The following is a 16,109-nucleotide window of genomic DNA, read 5'->3' on the forward strand; positions in this document are numbered from 1 at the left end:
GTCATTCCACCAATTAAAGGTAAAGGATGTCAGTGCATTCTCTGAGGTCATTGCTTCTGACTAGGAAGATTACTGCAGGCATGTGGAGATAACTGAGAATGAATACTAGAGAAAGGATTGCATCATGAAAGTAGCAGGTGATGACCTGATTGTCACTATGAATAATAATCCCAATCTTGAAGATGATTTGGACTCAGATGATTCTCATAGAGATGCTAATGGATGAATTTCTGGTACCTTACATAAGGTATTTAATATTTTTATGATTTGGCCATAATTTTATCCAAAAGAGTCATAATGATCATGCTTCCCAGCAGCTATTTTCCTTACTTTTGAATTTATTTCTATTGCTAGGTAGAAATATGTGAAGTCTCCCCCGTGAAATCTTTCATTATACAGTTGGCAACATTGCCTTACGTCTAACATTAACTTTGTTTCCTCCCCCACTGCCCCCATCACCTCACCATTGAGAGCTCTTAAAAGGGCTGTCCTAATACTTCATATCTCTTGCCACTGGACACTTCTAATGTAAACCTCGTGATTGCTGAAGAAGAGAAGAGAGAAGTCTCACCTGAGAGCAGAGGGAAGCCTCCTCATGGAAGTACCCTCGTACAAAATCACAGTACTCCTTGGTTGTGATGCGGCATGTGCCATGGATTCCGATGCAACATGGATGTCCGATGACTTCACACACCATGTGTTCGGCCATCTTGTCTTTGTACCGGAAGCGCTGTGTAAAGGAATTAGTTTTTCGACAGATGGGCCATTTAGTGATGTCATCTGGCCACTCATATGGTGCAATTGAGGCTGGTGCTTCGCAGAATCTGAAAAAATATTAAAAAAGGGACAGCAATTTAGGAAGGTTTCTAAATAGTACCTATATTTATATATTATCTAAAATGTTCAGGACCTTACAATATTAGAAACTAAAACCACAATTTTTAGAAATTACAGTTGCCAGGCAATGCCATATCATAGAATATCATGCAAAATATATACAACAAAAGGCACAGATTCTAAAATATTGTATATACGGTATATACCCATTGTTGACAGGTTATATTTTGAACAACTGTTGCTGTAATAGTATCTAGCGGCTATGATTTTCTATTTTTTTGTTTTGTATACATTTTAGATACAGGGTTTTCCATATATAATTTGACCACTCAAATGCGGCCCACCTGGCTGCCTGGATCATTTCCTGTCCTTCACTTTCCACGCTGTAGTCAGTATTCAGCACTGACAAGTACTAACAAGGGAAGGGTGCGTACTGGGAAATCGACAATCTTATGTAAATTTTTCACACCCATTAAATAAGCCAAGAATAACACAATGGTCATAATACTTCTTTCAGCAACTAACTCGTGTGACCTACAGAAAGCGTTAAAATTTGTACGTTTGAATTTGGTGTTTTCCCAAATTTGTACATTCCTAATCACAAGATGTTCCATTCCAGACCTGTGTTAGTGTAATACTTTTATAACGTATGTACACCTGTTGTGCTCCCCCTTCCAGACCAACTCTAGATGGTGTCATCAGTTGCCACTTGGAATGCTAGTGTTGTGCCAGCGAACAGTGACCCATCTGTTGACGAATGAACTACCATTTCAGATTACTAATGGCCAAATTCAAACCTCATTCATGGAGAAGTCTTCCTCATTAACAGTCAAGATTTTCTTCTGAAGATGCTGAGCAAAGTTCTCTGCAAAATGTAAAGAATTTCACCTTATTTTCTTGACATGGTATAAGCCCAAAAAGCCTGTATCATGTCTACAATTATGGGCCGTGAAAGCATCAGTGGTAACATTTGTATAATTTCCTTCAAGATCAGATGTGTTTAGCATATGTTCAGCCTTTTGTAAGGCCACTATTCGCCTTTTCTAAAATCTACACCAACGTTAGCCATAATCATCATTAATGTATTCCAGTTCACATTATCAAAAGCTTTTTCTAAATCCAGTAACAAACAATGATTTTCTTATAAGCAGCATTTTGTGTATAACCTGTCATAACATTAAGATAGCTTCCCTTATACCTCTATTCCATCTAAATCCAAACTGGTCTTCAGCAAAATTTGGTTCAATTTTAGTGCTTATTTATTTTGTATTATCATTGTCAATATTTTGCGACACAGCCTCAGGGTACACTGTTCTTCACATTTTAGAGTTCCAAGTTTCTCTCGTATGGGGATTATGAGGCATATCTTAAAATCTTATGGAATTTCTCTTATTTCAGATACAGTATTTCTGTGATCAGTTTAAAAATCTAGCCATGTGTTTCATCATCTAATCCCTGTATTATTTCCACAGTCACTTCATAGCATCCCAATGCTGTATTAGTCTTCAGTTCTTTCACAGCTTTAAGATACTCTTCCTTTGTTAAAGAGGGTCCCAGTTGAGCATCTCTAATGCTATCTTCATTTTCAAGATTGTTTATGTCAGCTGGATCTTCACATAATTTTTCTATGTATGACTTTCATCTTTCTCCCACTTCTTTGCTCTCAAACAACAATTTCCTATGTTCATTTAATATGTTGCTACTATGGCCAATGACAGTTTCGAATTGTTTCTTGATCAATTCACAAGCTATTTCTATATTTCCTTTTTCCATTCTTTTCTCTATTTCCTTGCATCATCTCATTATACATTCTTCCTTAGCCTTCTTTGCTTCTCTGTTGACTAGATTTTGAAGTTATTTATAGTTTCTAATTCCTTCTTCATTCTTTGAGTTTTCGAATTTCCTCCTTTCCTCCAGAAGTTCAAGCATATGTTTTGTAAACCATTTCTCACACCAAGACCATACTGAACCACAGTATTCACTATAAAAAAACATTCCAGTCTCCAAGAAAAATAAGGTTCTTGTTGTCCTTAATTGTTTCCATCATTTCTTCTAACTAATCGTATACTTGGTCCACTTCTTCATCTGAATGACTCGTTGTTGGCATGTACACCTGTATTATTACTGTGTCAACTGGTTCATTCTCTATTCTCACCCTAACAATTCTATCTCTGTATTGCATATAGCTCTTAACTCATATGCCTACGATTTTACTTACAAGGGAAGAATCAGGTAAGAAAGGTCGAAACCTACCCTGAAATTCTTTTGATACAATATTTGTACTGTAAGAGGATAGTGTGTTGAGAATCGGCTTCCAGATTTAACTGCAAGGCCCCCAAAATCGCACCTGGAATCCTGTGGCGCAGCTGGACCTCGGAGTTATGGTGTGAAGGTCGATCAAATATAAAGAGGATTTTTGTTCCTGAACATCAACAGTTGGTAGGACTGGCCCCGCACTTCTGCTACCCTTAGGCGGGACCGTTAGGAGTGGGGAGAGCATGCTGTTAGATATTTTGCACAGTTTTATCAGTAATGCTCATGATGTCAGAGCAATAGGTGCACCCCTCCACTGCGCAACGCATAATTATAAAATTTCCTGCTCGTGAAGGAGTTACAGCAGCAGAAATTTGCCAGAGATTGACGGCACAGTTCGGTGATCAAACATTGTCAAGGACGCATGTGTTTGCCTGGCATAAAAAATTCAAGGCCCTGAAAATGGTTTTCCGTGGTTTCCCATTTTCACACCAGGCAAATGCTGGGGCTGTACCTTAATTAAGGCCACGGCCGCTTCCTTCCAACTCCTAGGCCTTTCCTATCCCATCGTCGCCATAAGACCTATCTGTGTCGGTGCGACGTAAAGCCCCTAGCAAAAATAAAATAAAAAATTCAAGGAAGGACGAGAACGTGTGGAAAATCAGCAACACGATCACCGTCTCGGACCAGCATTACAGATGAAAACATTCATGCGATTAAAGACATTATTGATGACGAGCGATGGGCAAGACTATAAAAAATTGCAGAACAAGTTTTAATCAGTTATGGGAGCTATCAAGCAATCATCACAAATGACCTACAGTTCCGTAAAGTGTGTTCCAGATGGGTCCCCATACTGCAGCTCTAACTGTCTCCAAGCTATATACGTACAGGAAATGCACTGGACTATACTTGATCATCCTCCTTACAGCCTGGACTTATCGCCCTGCCATTTCCATTTGTTCAGACCGCTTACAGAAGTTCTAGGAGGGCAACGATTTGAAGATGACGAGAGTGTGGAAGATTTCGTGCGCAACTGGCTGGTGACACGACCCTGCTTTTTTATGGCGATGGCATCAAAAAGCTGCCCATATGCTGGGACAAATGCATTTACAAAGCAGGAAACTATGTGGAAAAATAAATTGTAATTGCCTTGTGTTTTTCAAAAATTAATTTAAATAAAAAATAGAATCCTCTTTATATTTGATCCCCCTTTGTATATGCATGCAGTCTCTCGACCCGCTGTGAAGCTGTATTGTTTAACTCACTTGTCCGTCACTGTGGTGATAAAAGTTCTATGCAACATAGCATACTAGAACTTTCTGGATATATCTGTAATGCTCTTTGACTTATTAACCTAATTCATTTATTACATAACAGTGAGAGCCCCATACCTATATGCTGAGATCTGTTTAATAAAACCTACTTAAAGGTAAAAGTCATTTCTAATTTTAACAATTTATTAAATCTTATGGATCACCACCTGAAGCCAACTATACTCAACTTGGATCCGGATTCACTAAAGCCACAACTCACTGCAATCATTGGTCCCAAATGTTCCAAAACTTCCTAAGGGAATTTCTGGAACCTACAGAAGAGCAAAAACTCTGTCTGCTAATAAACTATACATCTCCTGTTGTATATGAACATGTAAGTCATTGTCGTTCTTATAATGACTCAATATATATCCTTAAGATCCTATATGTTAAGCCAGTAAATGAAATACTCGGTAGACATCAAGAACCTACCGAATCAATCGACCGCTATCTAGAATTGCTAAGAATTCTCAGTAGAGATTGTCAAATTAAAGCTGTGACTGCTGAAACTAATTGTGATGACTGCATAAGAGATGCGTTTATTAGAGGATTAGTCAGTCCTATTATTCGCCAACACTTGTTAGAGAACACGATGCTTACCCTTTGGATGCTTACACTCAGGCACGTCCTTTAAAACAGGCCCAATTGCACTCTCACTTATACGACAGTGCTTTGCCCTCAATTAATACTGTTGATGATACAGATAATATCTGTCGAAAAGTAAATAATCACTCTCCAGTTGCGGAAAATGTCCTTCCTCCCGATTCTGCAGTGGCAACATCGCTCTCTAAATGCAACTTTTGTGGTTTGCATAGGCATCCCAGGAGCAGAAGCCCTGCCAAAGATTTTATTTGCAATTCCTGTGGAAAACCTGGACATTGGGCAACAGTTTGTAGGTCTACCTCGGTTAAACCTAGCAAATTAAAACAAACTGCACCATTGTCAATGATCACATCATGCTCTGTACCTTCTCAAATATCTAAAGTTACGACTGACATGATAATTAACGGACATTCTATTTCTGGCATGCTCAACTCTTGTAGTGGTCTTTATAGACAACTATATAATTCGAGAACTGAATTTAAAAATGCATCCTACCTCTGTAGAAGTGGGTCTTGCTTCTACCACACGTAAAGCAAAAATCATTTGTCAATGTACCATAGATATTAAATTTTATTTTTGCTAGTGGTTTTACGTCACATTGACTCAGATAGGTCTTTCTTTTTTTATTTTGCTAGTTGTTTTACGTCGCACCGACACAGATAGGTCTTACGGCGATGATGGGACAGGGAAGGGCTAGGAGTGGGAAGGAAGCGGCCGTGGCCTTAATTAAGGTACAGCCCCAGCATTTGCCTAGTGTGAAAATGGGAAACCACGGAAAACCATTTTCAGGGCTGCCAAAAGTGGGGTTCGAACCTACTATCTCCCAAATACTGGATACTGGCCGCACTTAAGCGACTGCAGCTATCGAGCACGGTACCAGATAGGTCTTATGGTGACGATGGGGTAGGAAAGGTCCAGGAGTTGGAAGGAAGCGGCTGTGGCCTTAATTAAGGTACAGCCCCAGCATTTGCCTGGTGTGAAAATGGGAAACCACGGAAAACCATCTTCAGGGCAGCCGACAGTGGGGTTCGAACCCACTATCTCCCGGATGCAAGTTTACAGCCGCGCACTACTAACCGCATGGCTATATTAAAATGTGTGGGCACCATTATTCAAAAACAGTATTGTCGATCCTGCCTAACTTTTGCTGTAATCTGATAATTGGTCGTGACTTAATGAAGATGCAGTACCCTCCATGGCTCAGGCGGCAGTGCACTGGCCTCTCACCGCTGGATACCGTGTTTCAAATCCCGGTCACTCCATGTGAGATTTGTGCTGGACAAAGGAGAGGCGGGACAGGTTTTTCTCCAGGTACTCCAGTTTTCCCTGTCATCTTTCATTCCAGCAACACTCTCCACTATAATTTCATGTCATCTGTCAGTCATTAATCATTGTCCCAGAGGAATGCGACAGGCCTCGGCAGCTGGCACAATTCCTATCCTCGCCGCAAATTGGGGGCTTCATTCATCCCATCCCTGACCTGGTCATTGACTGGAAAACAGGTTGTAGGTTTTCAATTTCATTAATGAAGATGCATTCCTTTGTCCAGTTCGACTTCAGAGGTTCTAAAGACTCTCTCCTTCTTTGTGAACTAGTGGCAACCAAAGTTAAGCCTGCTGTACTATTTTCTAACTTTGCCTGATTGTAAACCTATAGTTGTTAAATATCATCACTATTCTGATAGTTATTCAAAATTCATTGTGGCTGAGATTCAAACACTACTGAAAGAAGGTATAATTGAGAGTAATATTTCCCCTTGAAGAGCACAGGTATGTGTCATATTGGCAACTAATCACAAACGTTGCATGGTAGTCTATTATTCTTGGACTATTAATAAGTTCACCTTTTCAAATGCCTACCCCCTGCCACAAATCAACAATATAACTACACAGGTGGTAAGATATGAAGTTTTTAGTACCACTGATTTATGTAGTGCTTACCATCAGGTACCCATCCCTGAGCACGATTGCCCTTTTACTGCTTTCGAGGCTTATGGAAAATTGTTCCAGTTCACCAGAATACCATTCAGCAGTAGCATTCCAGAAAGTAATTGATGAGATCATTCAAGGTGAAGGTCTTAAGGATACGTACGCTTACCTAGATGATGTCACAGTATGTGGCGCAAACCAAGATAAACACAATGTGAACCTTAACAAGTTCCTTAAAGTAGCCATCAAGTATAATTTAACAATCAACTCTGAGAAAAGCTACTTCTCACACAAATGCATGAGACTTTTGGGATATACAATCAGTAACAAGACTATTAGGCCTGATCCTGGTCTACTGAAACTGCTCAGAGACTATCCTATTTCATGTGACCACCAATCTCTTAGGAGAGTGCTTGACATGTTTTCACATTATTCATCCTTTGTGTCAAACTTCTCGGCAAAAATTCAACCTCTGTGCCAGGCCTCACTTCCTCTGATAAAGATGTTGATTCCCATAGGGAACCTCTATCTGCCACTGCTGTTAAGGCTTTTGAAGATATCAAGTCTGCTAAAGAAAATGCCATGCTTGGCAGCGTAGACAACAATGCCCCTTCACATCGAGACTGATGCATCTGATTCTACTATTGCTGATACCCCCTCCCAAAATAAATGCCCAGCTGCATTTTTCTCTCCAGCTCTCTTAAGTTCTGAGTGCCACCATTTAGCAATCAAAAAAGGAAGCCTATGCTATTGGTAGTCTAGGGGTGAAATATACAACATACAATTGTACACTTCGACGAAGAGGATACCGTGATGGTCATCTTCTGATCACTTGGGAGAATAGCAAGACTGATGTCAAACAGACATTAAAACGTTTGCATGAAGTAGCGATGTGATAACTCATCACAGAACACATAGTGGAAGGAGGATATGCACATGTAATGTATGTCAAGAGAATTTCAACGGAGGATAAGCTCAAGAAATTACAAGAAAAGTATACAACATTCGGAGAAGAAGCTATGGAAGAACGAAGAGTGCAAGTTTACGCTTTCACCAAGAAGGAACCTAACCCTCCCTGGGGAAAAGAATGTACACATGTCAATAATGTAACAGTGCGTTTTTGCAAATTGTTGATCCAGAAAAACTGGCTCAGTCCAGTGGTATCTGAAGGTGCTCAAATACGACAGCCCCGTGTCGGTAGATTTACTGGCACGTAAAAGAACTCCTGTGGGACTAAATTCCGGCACCTTGGCGTCTCTGAAGACCTTAAAAAGTAGTTAGTGGGACGTAAAGCAAATAACATTAATTACTATGATCCAGAAAAACTCAATTGCATTCACTCGGGGGTGAGACTATACAAGTGTACAATATGCGGTAATACATTATCATGAAACAAACTAGAGATTAACCAATATAATAATGCTCTTCAGGTCCTGCTCACCTGATGAGTTAAAATGAGCACTAACCCTGCATTGTGGAAGCTAATTTATTTATTTATTTATGCTATTGTTGAAGCCATCTGTACATGGAGGCACTTCCTCATGGGCTGTCATTTCCACCTTATCACAGACCAGTGCTCCGTAACATTCATGTTTGATTCAAAATGTCCCGGAAAAATTAAAAAAATGAGAATATAATGTGCTGGCATTTGGAATCAGCTTCTTATTCATATGAAATTGTATATTGACCAGGCAACCATAACTAAACGCTGATGCCCTCTTGAGAGTCAGTTCCATCAATTACAATACAGATTATGAAAAACTATTGTTTTTTCATCAATCTCTTTGTCATCCAGGCATCACAAAAATAGTCATTGGATATGGATTAAGAATCTTCCCTTCTCAACAGAAGATATCTGATGTGTCACATCTGCATGCGAGATATGCGCTGAGGTAAAGCCTCAGCTTTTCAGACAACAAAGCTCTCTTATCAAGGCTACAGTCCCTTTTGAACTTTTAAATCTGGACTTCAAGGGACTGTTGCCCACTAAGACTCGAAATCGCTGCATTCTCACTATAACTGATGAATTTTCTCGTTTCCCCTTTGCCCTCACTTGTCGTGACACGAGTGCCTCAACTGTCATCTCCTGCCTAACTCAACTTTTCAGCATATTTGGAGCCCCATCCGACATATATACAGTTCGAGGCTCATCTTTTATGTCTTAGGATCTCAAGAAATTTCTCGCTTCGTTTGGAGTGGCCACCAGCTGCACTACACCCTACAACCCACAGGGTAACGGCCAGGTTGAACGATTTAATGGGATAATCTGGAGAACAATTCAACTTGCCCTTAAAGATAAAAGTTTGTCAATCACCAAGCGAGAATCTGTACTTCAAAAAGTGCTTCACACCATTTGGTCTCTGCTCTGCACCGCCACAAATGCTACCCCTCACAAGTGCATGTTTGGCCACCCACAACACAGTAGCAGTGGCTACTTCACTCCTACATGGCTATTGAAATCTGGTACTAAGAAGATCGGAACTTAAATAGTGGCAACTATTTATTTACAACCGATACAAAAGAGTTAGATGTTAGCAACCTTTACTGTCCTTCAATGTAGTCACCAACATTGTGTATATAACCCGTTGCCAGCGATGTGGAAGTCGTAGTATACCTTTGGCAGAGCCTGTTCTGTTGATGATGCGAATGGAGCAGTCTACTGCCTTTCGAATCTCTGCAACAGTTCTGAAGCGAATGTTCACAAATCATCTGATTTTGATCACTGTCCAGTAACGCGGCAAGAGCATGCACTTCTTCTTCATTCGAAGGGCGACCTGCCCAATGAATGTCCGCCACAGTTTGTTGACCATCGTTGAAGGCTTTTACCCAATGTCCCACTGTTCTGTAAGGCAATGCAGATTCTCCGCAAACCTCTTGAAGACCTTGATGACACTGTCGTGCTGTACGACCTCTGGCACAATCAATCTTGATCCAACTCCGTTGTTCCCGTTTGGAAAACATAGTGACAACGTTACGTTAGACCACTAGCTCACACGTGACTGTTTTTCTCTCACTTGTGCGCACTCAGGTAATGAGGGAAGGGCGAGTCCACTTGCTCTGAGGTAAGGTAGTTATGTAACCAACGTGTGCTATCAGTGACAACATTAGATTCCGTTGCATAGCATCTCCACAGCAGTGTTGCCGCTATTTAAGTTCCAACCCTTGTATACTACTCCATTGCTTCAATCGTTAATCTAAATTTGATCTAGTGGTTGAAGAAGTTACCCTCCCAGATGGTAATCACGACTATGCCCTACTCCTGTATCCTGATGGCTGAGAGTCTACGATATCTACTAGGCACCTGGCATCGAGAAGAGAAGACATGCCCACAGGAAATGATGGACCAGTGCCACACCCGAAATTGTGGAGATGAAAACTGAAAATATAAGATGGACCGGAGTTTAACTATTGTGTCTCTGTGGTGAACCTCAACTTTAACATAATTAAGTGCCGGGCTGAGTGGCTCAGTCGGTTAAGGCGCTGGCCTTCTAACCCCAACTTGGCAGGTTTGATCCTGGCTCAGTCCGGTGGTATTTGAAGGTGCTCAAATACGACAGCCTCATGTCGGTAGATTTACTGGCACATAAAAGAACTCCTGCGGGACTAAATTCCGGCACCTCAGTGTCTTCGAAGACCACAAAAGTAGTTAGTGGGACATAAAGCAAATAACATTATTATTAACATAATTAAGAAAAGTTAGAATTTCTGTTATCATCATCATCATCATCATCATCATTATCCAGCTGTAGCTGGGTAGGGGCAAATAGGATTCCTCTCCACTTTCTTTGATCTTTCCACTACTCCTCCTCCAACACTGTGTCCCAGTCCAGGTTTCTTTTTCTAATACTGCATTGGATTTTGTCTTCCATCTCAATCGTGGTCTTCCATGGCCTCTCCTTCCTTGCACCTGCATTTCTATCACCTTTTTTGGCATTCTTTCATCACTCATTTGCTTTATGTGCCCAAACCATCTTAATCACCTCTTCTCTATTCTATCATTCATTTTTTCCTCTCCAATTTCTTCCCAGATTTTCTCATTCCTCATTTTGTCTCTTCTACTCTTCTGTATCATACTCCTTAAGAACTTCATTTTGGCTGCCTGTATCAGACCCTCATCCTTCTCTACAATTTCCAAAGAATTTCTGGGAAGCAGAGAACCAAATGTTCTGGTCAGCTCCTACAGTACATTAAATAATTTAGGGAACAAAGAACTGTCCATACTGATTGTTAGTATTATGGTGTATGAATATATGAGTGTACTAACCGATTGGGCTATCGTGTACATGATTTTCTCACTTACAAAAGATAGAGTTCTTTTCGATCCCATTTTGCGCTCAAACCTGCTTTGATAGTTGCTGTCAACAGTGGACAGGGTGTAATGGAGAATCGTTCTTGAGCCGCCTCTAGAAATTCTTCTGCAGCCTTATTCTTTTGTTTTTTGTTCTTAATATGCAAACGGGATACATATGTCATAATTTACCTGCTGCAAATTCTGTGTTGTTTCTTGAAAGGGCTGATCCAGGCATGAGAGTTGGAGAAATTACTTTCTTTGATAGATAGTTCATGGGCAGTTTCCAAAGCCCACAGTCGTAAATATTCCTCACACAGTTTGCCCTCCCCTTCTTGCCTCCTGGAAGCAGGAACAGAGTTTTTCATACATAATATTTCTATGTTCAGTCAGACTTGCCAACATACTTGTATTTTTCAACTGCTTCTTCCACAAGTAAAGATATCGCTCTGACTTTACTAAGCCAAAATATTTGTGGATGTGTGAAAGTGATAATTTCTTTTTAACCACTTTTGTTAAGCCAGAATCTTACAGCTCTTTTCTTTTACTCCATAATGATATTTTCTGGCACAGTTTTTACATGACTAGAAACATAACTAGAATGATTTGCATGGCAGTGGACTCAAAGCATCACTAGATTCCGGGGAGTCATATTCTAGTTTCAAACTGGGACCCGGAGCTTCACTTGCGATCAGCAGAAGGTTTTGACAAATGGAATCACTTGAATCGCCTTTACTGTCTTCATTATGGAGAAACCTCCTAAATATGTTGCAACTCCTCTATGATTAATTATCTTCCATCAAATCAATCAAGTCTGTCTGTTAGGTCATCAGCCCAGAGGCTGGTTGGATCCTCAAATAGCATCACCAAAGGCTATGCAGTTATGGGGAAACCACAAAAACCAATGGCAGTACCACAATGAGGCATACTAGGCAAGATGAGGTGTGAGGTAGTTTGCCATTACTTTCCTCACTGGGCCAGACAGTGCTATTGTAGCATAACTAACCCTATGAGCAACACCTTTCATGACACTTAGACACACTGGTTGTGCTCTGAATGTCATTAATCAGCACCGCCCATACCCCAGCAGCTTCTATATTGTCACAGCCATGGATGAGACTGGGACTTCAGTGGAAGCTACACTTTGCTCTGGCCTGTGCCAAGAGATGGATGCAAAAGTACTGTAACCATCAAGAAATGACAGCAGGCAGAAATTAATCATATATTGTCCTATTTCATTTTCTCTGGAGCTAATTTTTCCTGAAAAAAAAAATGCCTTTTTGTGGAAATAACTCATTACAAGCTCATTAAAACATCATCCTATGTGGAACCCATTCTCACTGTCTTGCTCTCTTTAAAACAACCATCAAAACTGTTACATTATTGCTGAATACAGCAAAACACACCACAGATGACTAGCATGTGCAGCTCTGCTTATCATTGGCCATGAGTACATCACCCACCAGGGCTGTCCACTCCAGCCAACATGTACATTACTCACCCCACATCGCATTAATCTGTATGAGAGATTCAACACATGATTTCAGAGACTTGCAGTTAAAACTGAAGGCTGATTTTCCGCACGCTGTCCTCTGAGAGAATGACGGTTGTGTCAAAAAAATTTCAATGTAGGTTTCGACCTGTCTTACATGATACTTCCCTTGTTAGTACCATCCCTACACTTGCATACCTTTCCTTCCAGAGTATAAAATACTAAAATTACCACTCCAAAAGTCCCCTCTCTCAGGCCATTTTATTTGCTTACTCTTAGTATGTCTATGTCATATTTGGCCACCTCCATTTTTATGTTCTCTAGCTTTCCACAAAATTTCCTATGATCACGCTTTAACTTTCACTATCAAACAGTAGAGAAGGGTCCACCTATTCAATACCATGATTATGATTTGTCCTTGACTCATGCTAGAGATCCGAACTGGGAACTATTTTACCTCCAGAATTACATTTACTTCCAAAGCTCACCATCAATTTTTTTTTTTTGCTAGGGGCTTTACGTCGCGCCGACACAGATAGGTCTTATGGCGACGATGGGATAGGAAAGGCCTAGGAGTTGGAAGGAAGCGGCCGTGGCCTTAATTAAGGTACAGCCCCAGCATTTGCCTGGTGTGAAAATGGGAAACCACGGAAAACCATTTTCAGGGCTGCCGATAGTGGGATTCGAACCTACTATCTCCCGGATGCAAGCTCACAGCCGCGCGCCTCTACGCGCACGGCCAACTCGCCCGGTCTCACCATCATTGTTGCAGTGGATCTTTAATGGAAAGGTTTCCCTCTATCTGATGCCATTGAGCATGCTGGTTCATCTGCCTTTAGAAGCAATTTCTCACTCCAAAACCAAGAGAGTGCCCTACCCTATACCCACTTGTCTGCCTTTCTATGAGGCCTTAGTAAAGGGGGTATGCTTATCCCGGGAGACATGTGTATATGTCAGACGCTTGCTGTGCAAACTTGACCCTCTCTCCCATGGGGAGGTGAATGTCAGGATTTTCTTTTCATTGACTTTAGGACCTTAACAGCTTTTCCTAGAGTCTCCAGTACTTTTAGTACATATTAAAAAAAAAAAAAAAAAAAGTTACTAAATCTTAGTTATACTCTTTCAACACTGCCTTTTGTTTAATATGAAAGACAGATATAAACTTAATATATATTTGGATCATTGCTTAATACCTACATTCCAATTTTGGGATTCATTTAGCCTGTGGCAAAAATGAGTAATTAATTCCTAGGGGCAAAGACAACCTAACTTGAAGTTAACCACTCTATCACACTTAATGTTGTGGTTATTTGTCTTCCCTCCAACAGCCTCCATAGCCTGGACAGAGATGGGCTTGCTTCACTTAATATCCGTAATAATTTTTGTTCTCTTAGCTTACAAGTCGCACATATCAAAAGCTGAATCTCACTCAGCTGATGAACTCACTCACTGATGAACATACTTACTTGGGGTCAAGTCCGCATACTGATCCTGATATTCTCCCCCCAGGCCCCGCATCTCCAGCCGACCATTTCTTCCATGTAGATATTGTATTCTGCAATGCGAAAATGGAGTGCTTGAATCCAAGAAAATGATTATTAGAAGGTTATATAGTGGGAAAGTTAACACACACAGAACAGGCAGAGATTAGTAAGAAAGGCAGAACGTGTACAATAAAAGGGCACCATTAAAAAGGATAAAATCCTGTATTAACAGAAAAAGAAGGATCAGACTGACAGTAGACAAAATCCATGACACCAGCTAAAAGGGATTGTATAGTTTGGACCCATCAACTATCACCAACATTCATTTATCTATTGAAATTTAATTTCCAACAGTTAATTAACACTGCTAGAAGCAATACTCCAATTTATATAGAAAAATTGAAATACCTTCTTAATCTCATTAATATCACCAGAGATATAAAGTACAGGAAGTGGAATAATATATACAATAGTATTCTTGAATAATACTGAATTTACTCTCATAATTTTGCACATAGTTTAGATAGAAGATGTAGGCCAAAAAATTCATGTGCATAAATTATGCATAAAATTCCTACAAAACATATTTATTTTGTACAAATTTATTGCCATGCATCAAATATGCAATACTCAAAACTACAGTGGTTAGTTGCATGAAGAACTCATATCTAAAATGATTTATAATACAAAATGCCAATCCCATGAACTGCCAACAGTTTTTCATGAGGAGCCGTTCACCTGTGATAACATAATGATTTAGTCTGCTCGTGTGGTCTGGATTAGCTCTGTAGATGCCAACCCAATTAGTCCAGTTTGATTCCCACATATGTCATTAATAATAATAATAATAATAATAATAATAATAATAATAATAATAATAATAATAATAATAATAATAATCATAATAATAACTGCGTCCACAAACCGAGTAACCACCGGTATAAGTGGTCCTCCTCTACCAAGTGCCAATGGCCTCTTCGGAGGGTGGATGAGTGGGTTGAGGTTCAAGGCACTCTCTTGCCCTTGGGGTGGGAAACTGCCCCTAAAGGCGGAAGAGCCACTAGATGGACAATGGCAAAGCCAAATGCAGATCTGTACTCTAAATCGAAAAACTTTCACTTGTTATGAGGAAACACTATCTTATGTTTTACAGTCATCTGTCTCGAATGCCTAACACCAGAATATCTCGAAGAATTCTCCATCTTCTCATGACTTGGGAATGTATCACTCCATAGGGAACTGTTGTGAAGGAGGATCTGGCTAGTACCTCTGAGACACTGGCTCAAAAACAAAGTATGTTCAGGACTTGGGTACATGGGGTAAATTATCTTCTGGAAAGAGTGAGAAGACAACCTGGTACAAAGTCATCTGAAGAACAAGAGACTCTATTCTCCATCAAAATGAGGGAGTACTCAAAATCCAGAAAGGCTGACAATAAAAATAATATTAATTAGTAGTAATCACAATCACAATGCATGAAACCTGCTGTACCGAGCATGTGGCCACATGGTTTGGGGCATGTAGCTGTCAGCTTGCATTTGGGAGATAGTGGGTTTGAATCCCACTGTTGGTGGCCCTGAAGAAGGTTTTCTGTGGTTTCCTATTTTCACACCGGACAAATGCTGGGGCTGTACCTTAATTAAGGCCATGGCTGCTTCCTCCCTGCTCCTAGCCCTTTCCTGTCCTATTGTCACTATAAAACCTGTGTGTGTCAATGCAATGTAAAACAAAATTTTAAAAATATGAAACCTGCTGTAGAATAAAGATATATCAATGAATGTAATGGAAATAATGTACAAGTCTTATTTCATCCCTATAACAACAAACAAGGCAGAGATTTAGCCTATGAGAAAGAAGATATGTAAGCCATATCAAAGCAGCTGAAATGAAGTTTTGCAGGAGCATGGT

General features: G+C 40.2%; 1 protein-coding gene across 3 annotated transcripts in view; it reads right to left on the reverse strand.

Moving 5' to 3' along the window:
* rho-5 (rhomboid-5) overlaps positions 1 to 16,109 on the reverse strand; it is a 144,997-nt gene that overhangs the window by 36,686 nt on the left and 92,202 nt on the right. For 2 of the 3 annotated variants that reach the window (XM_068228440.1, XM_068228439.1), the window contains 2 exons: positions 14,184 to 14,293; positions 572 to 824 (listed from right to left, as the gene is read on the reverse strand). In XM_068228440.1, coding sequence (XP_068084541.1) covers positions 572 to 824; positions 14,184 to 14,293 — 363 coding nt within the window. The remainder of the gene's footprint in view (positions 1 to 571; positions 825 to 14,183; positions 14,294 to 16,109) is intronic. The other variant, XM_068228441.1, reaches the window with a different exon arrangement.

Source organism: Anabrus simplex, chromosome 6 (assembly GCF_040414725.1).
Source record: "Anabrus simplex isolate iqAnaSimp1 chromosome 6, ASM4041472v1, whole genome shotgun sequence".
Taxonomy (NCBI): domain Eukaryota; kingdom Metazoa; phylum Arthropoda; class Insecta; order Orthoptera; family Tettigoniidae; genus Anabrus; species Anabrus simplex.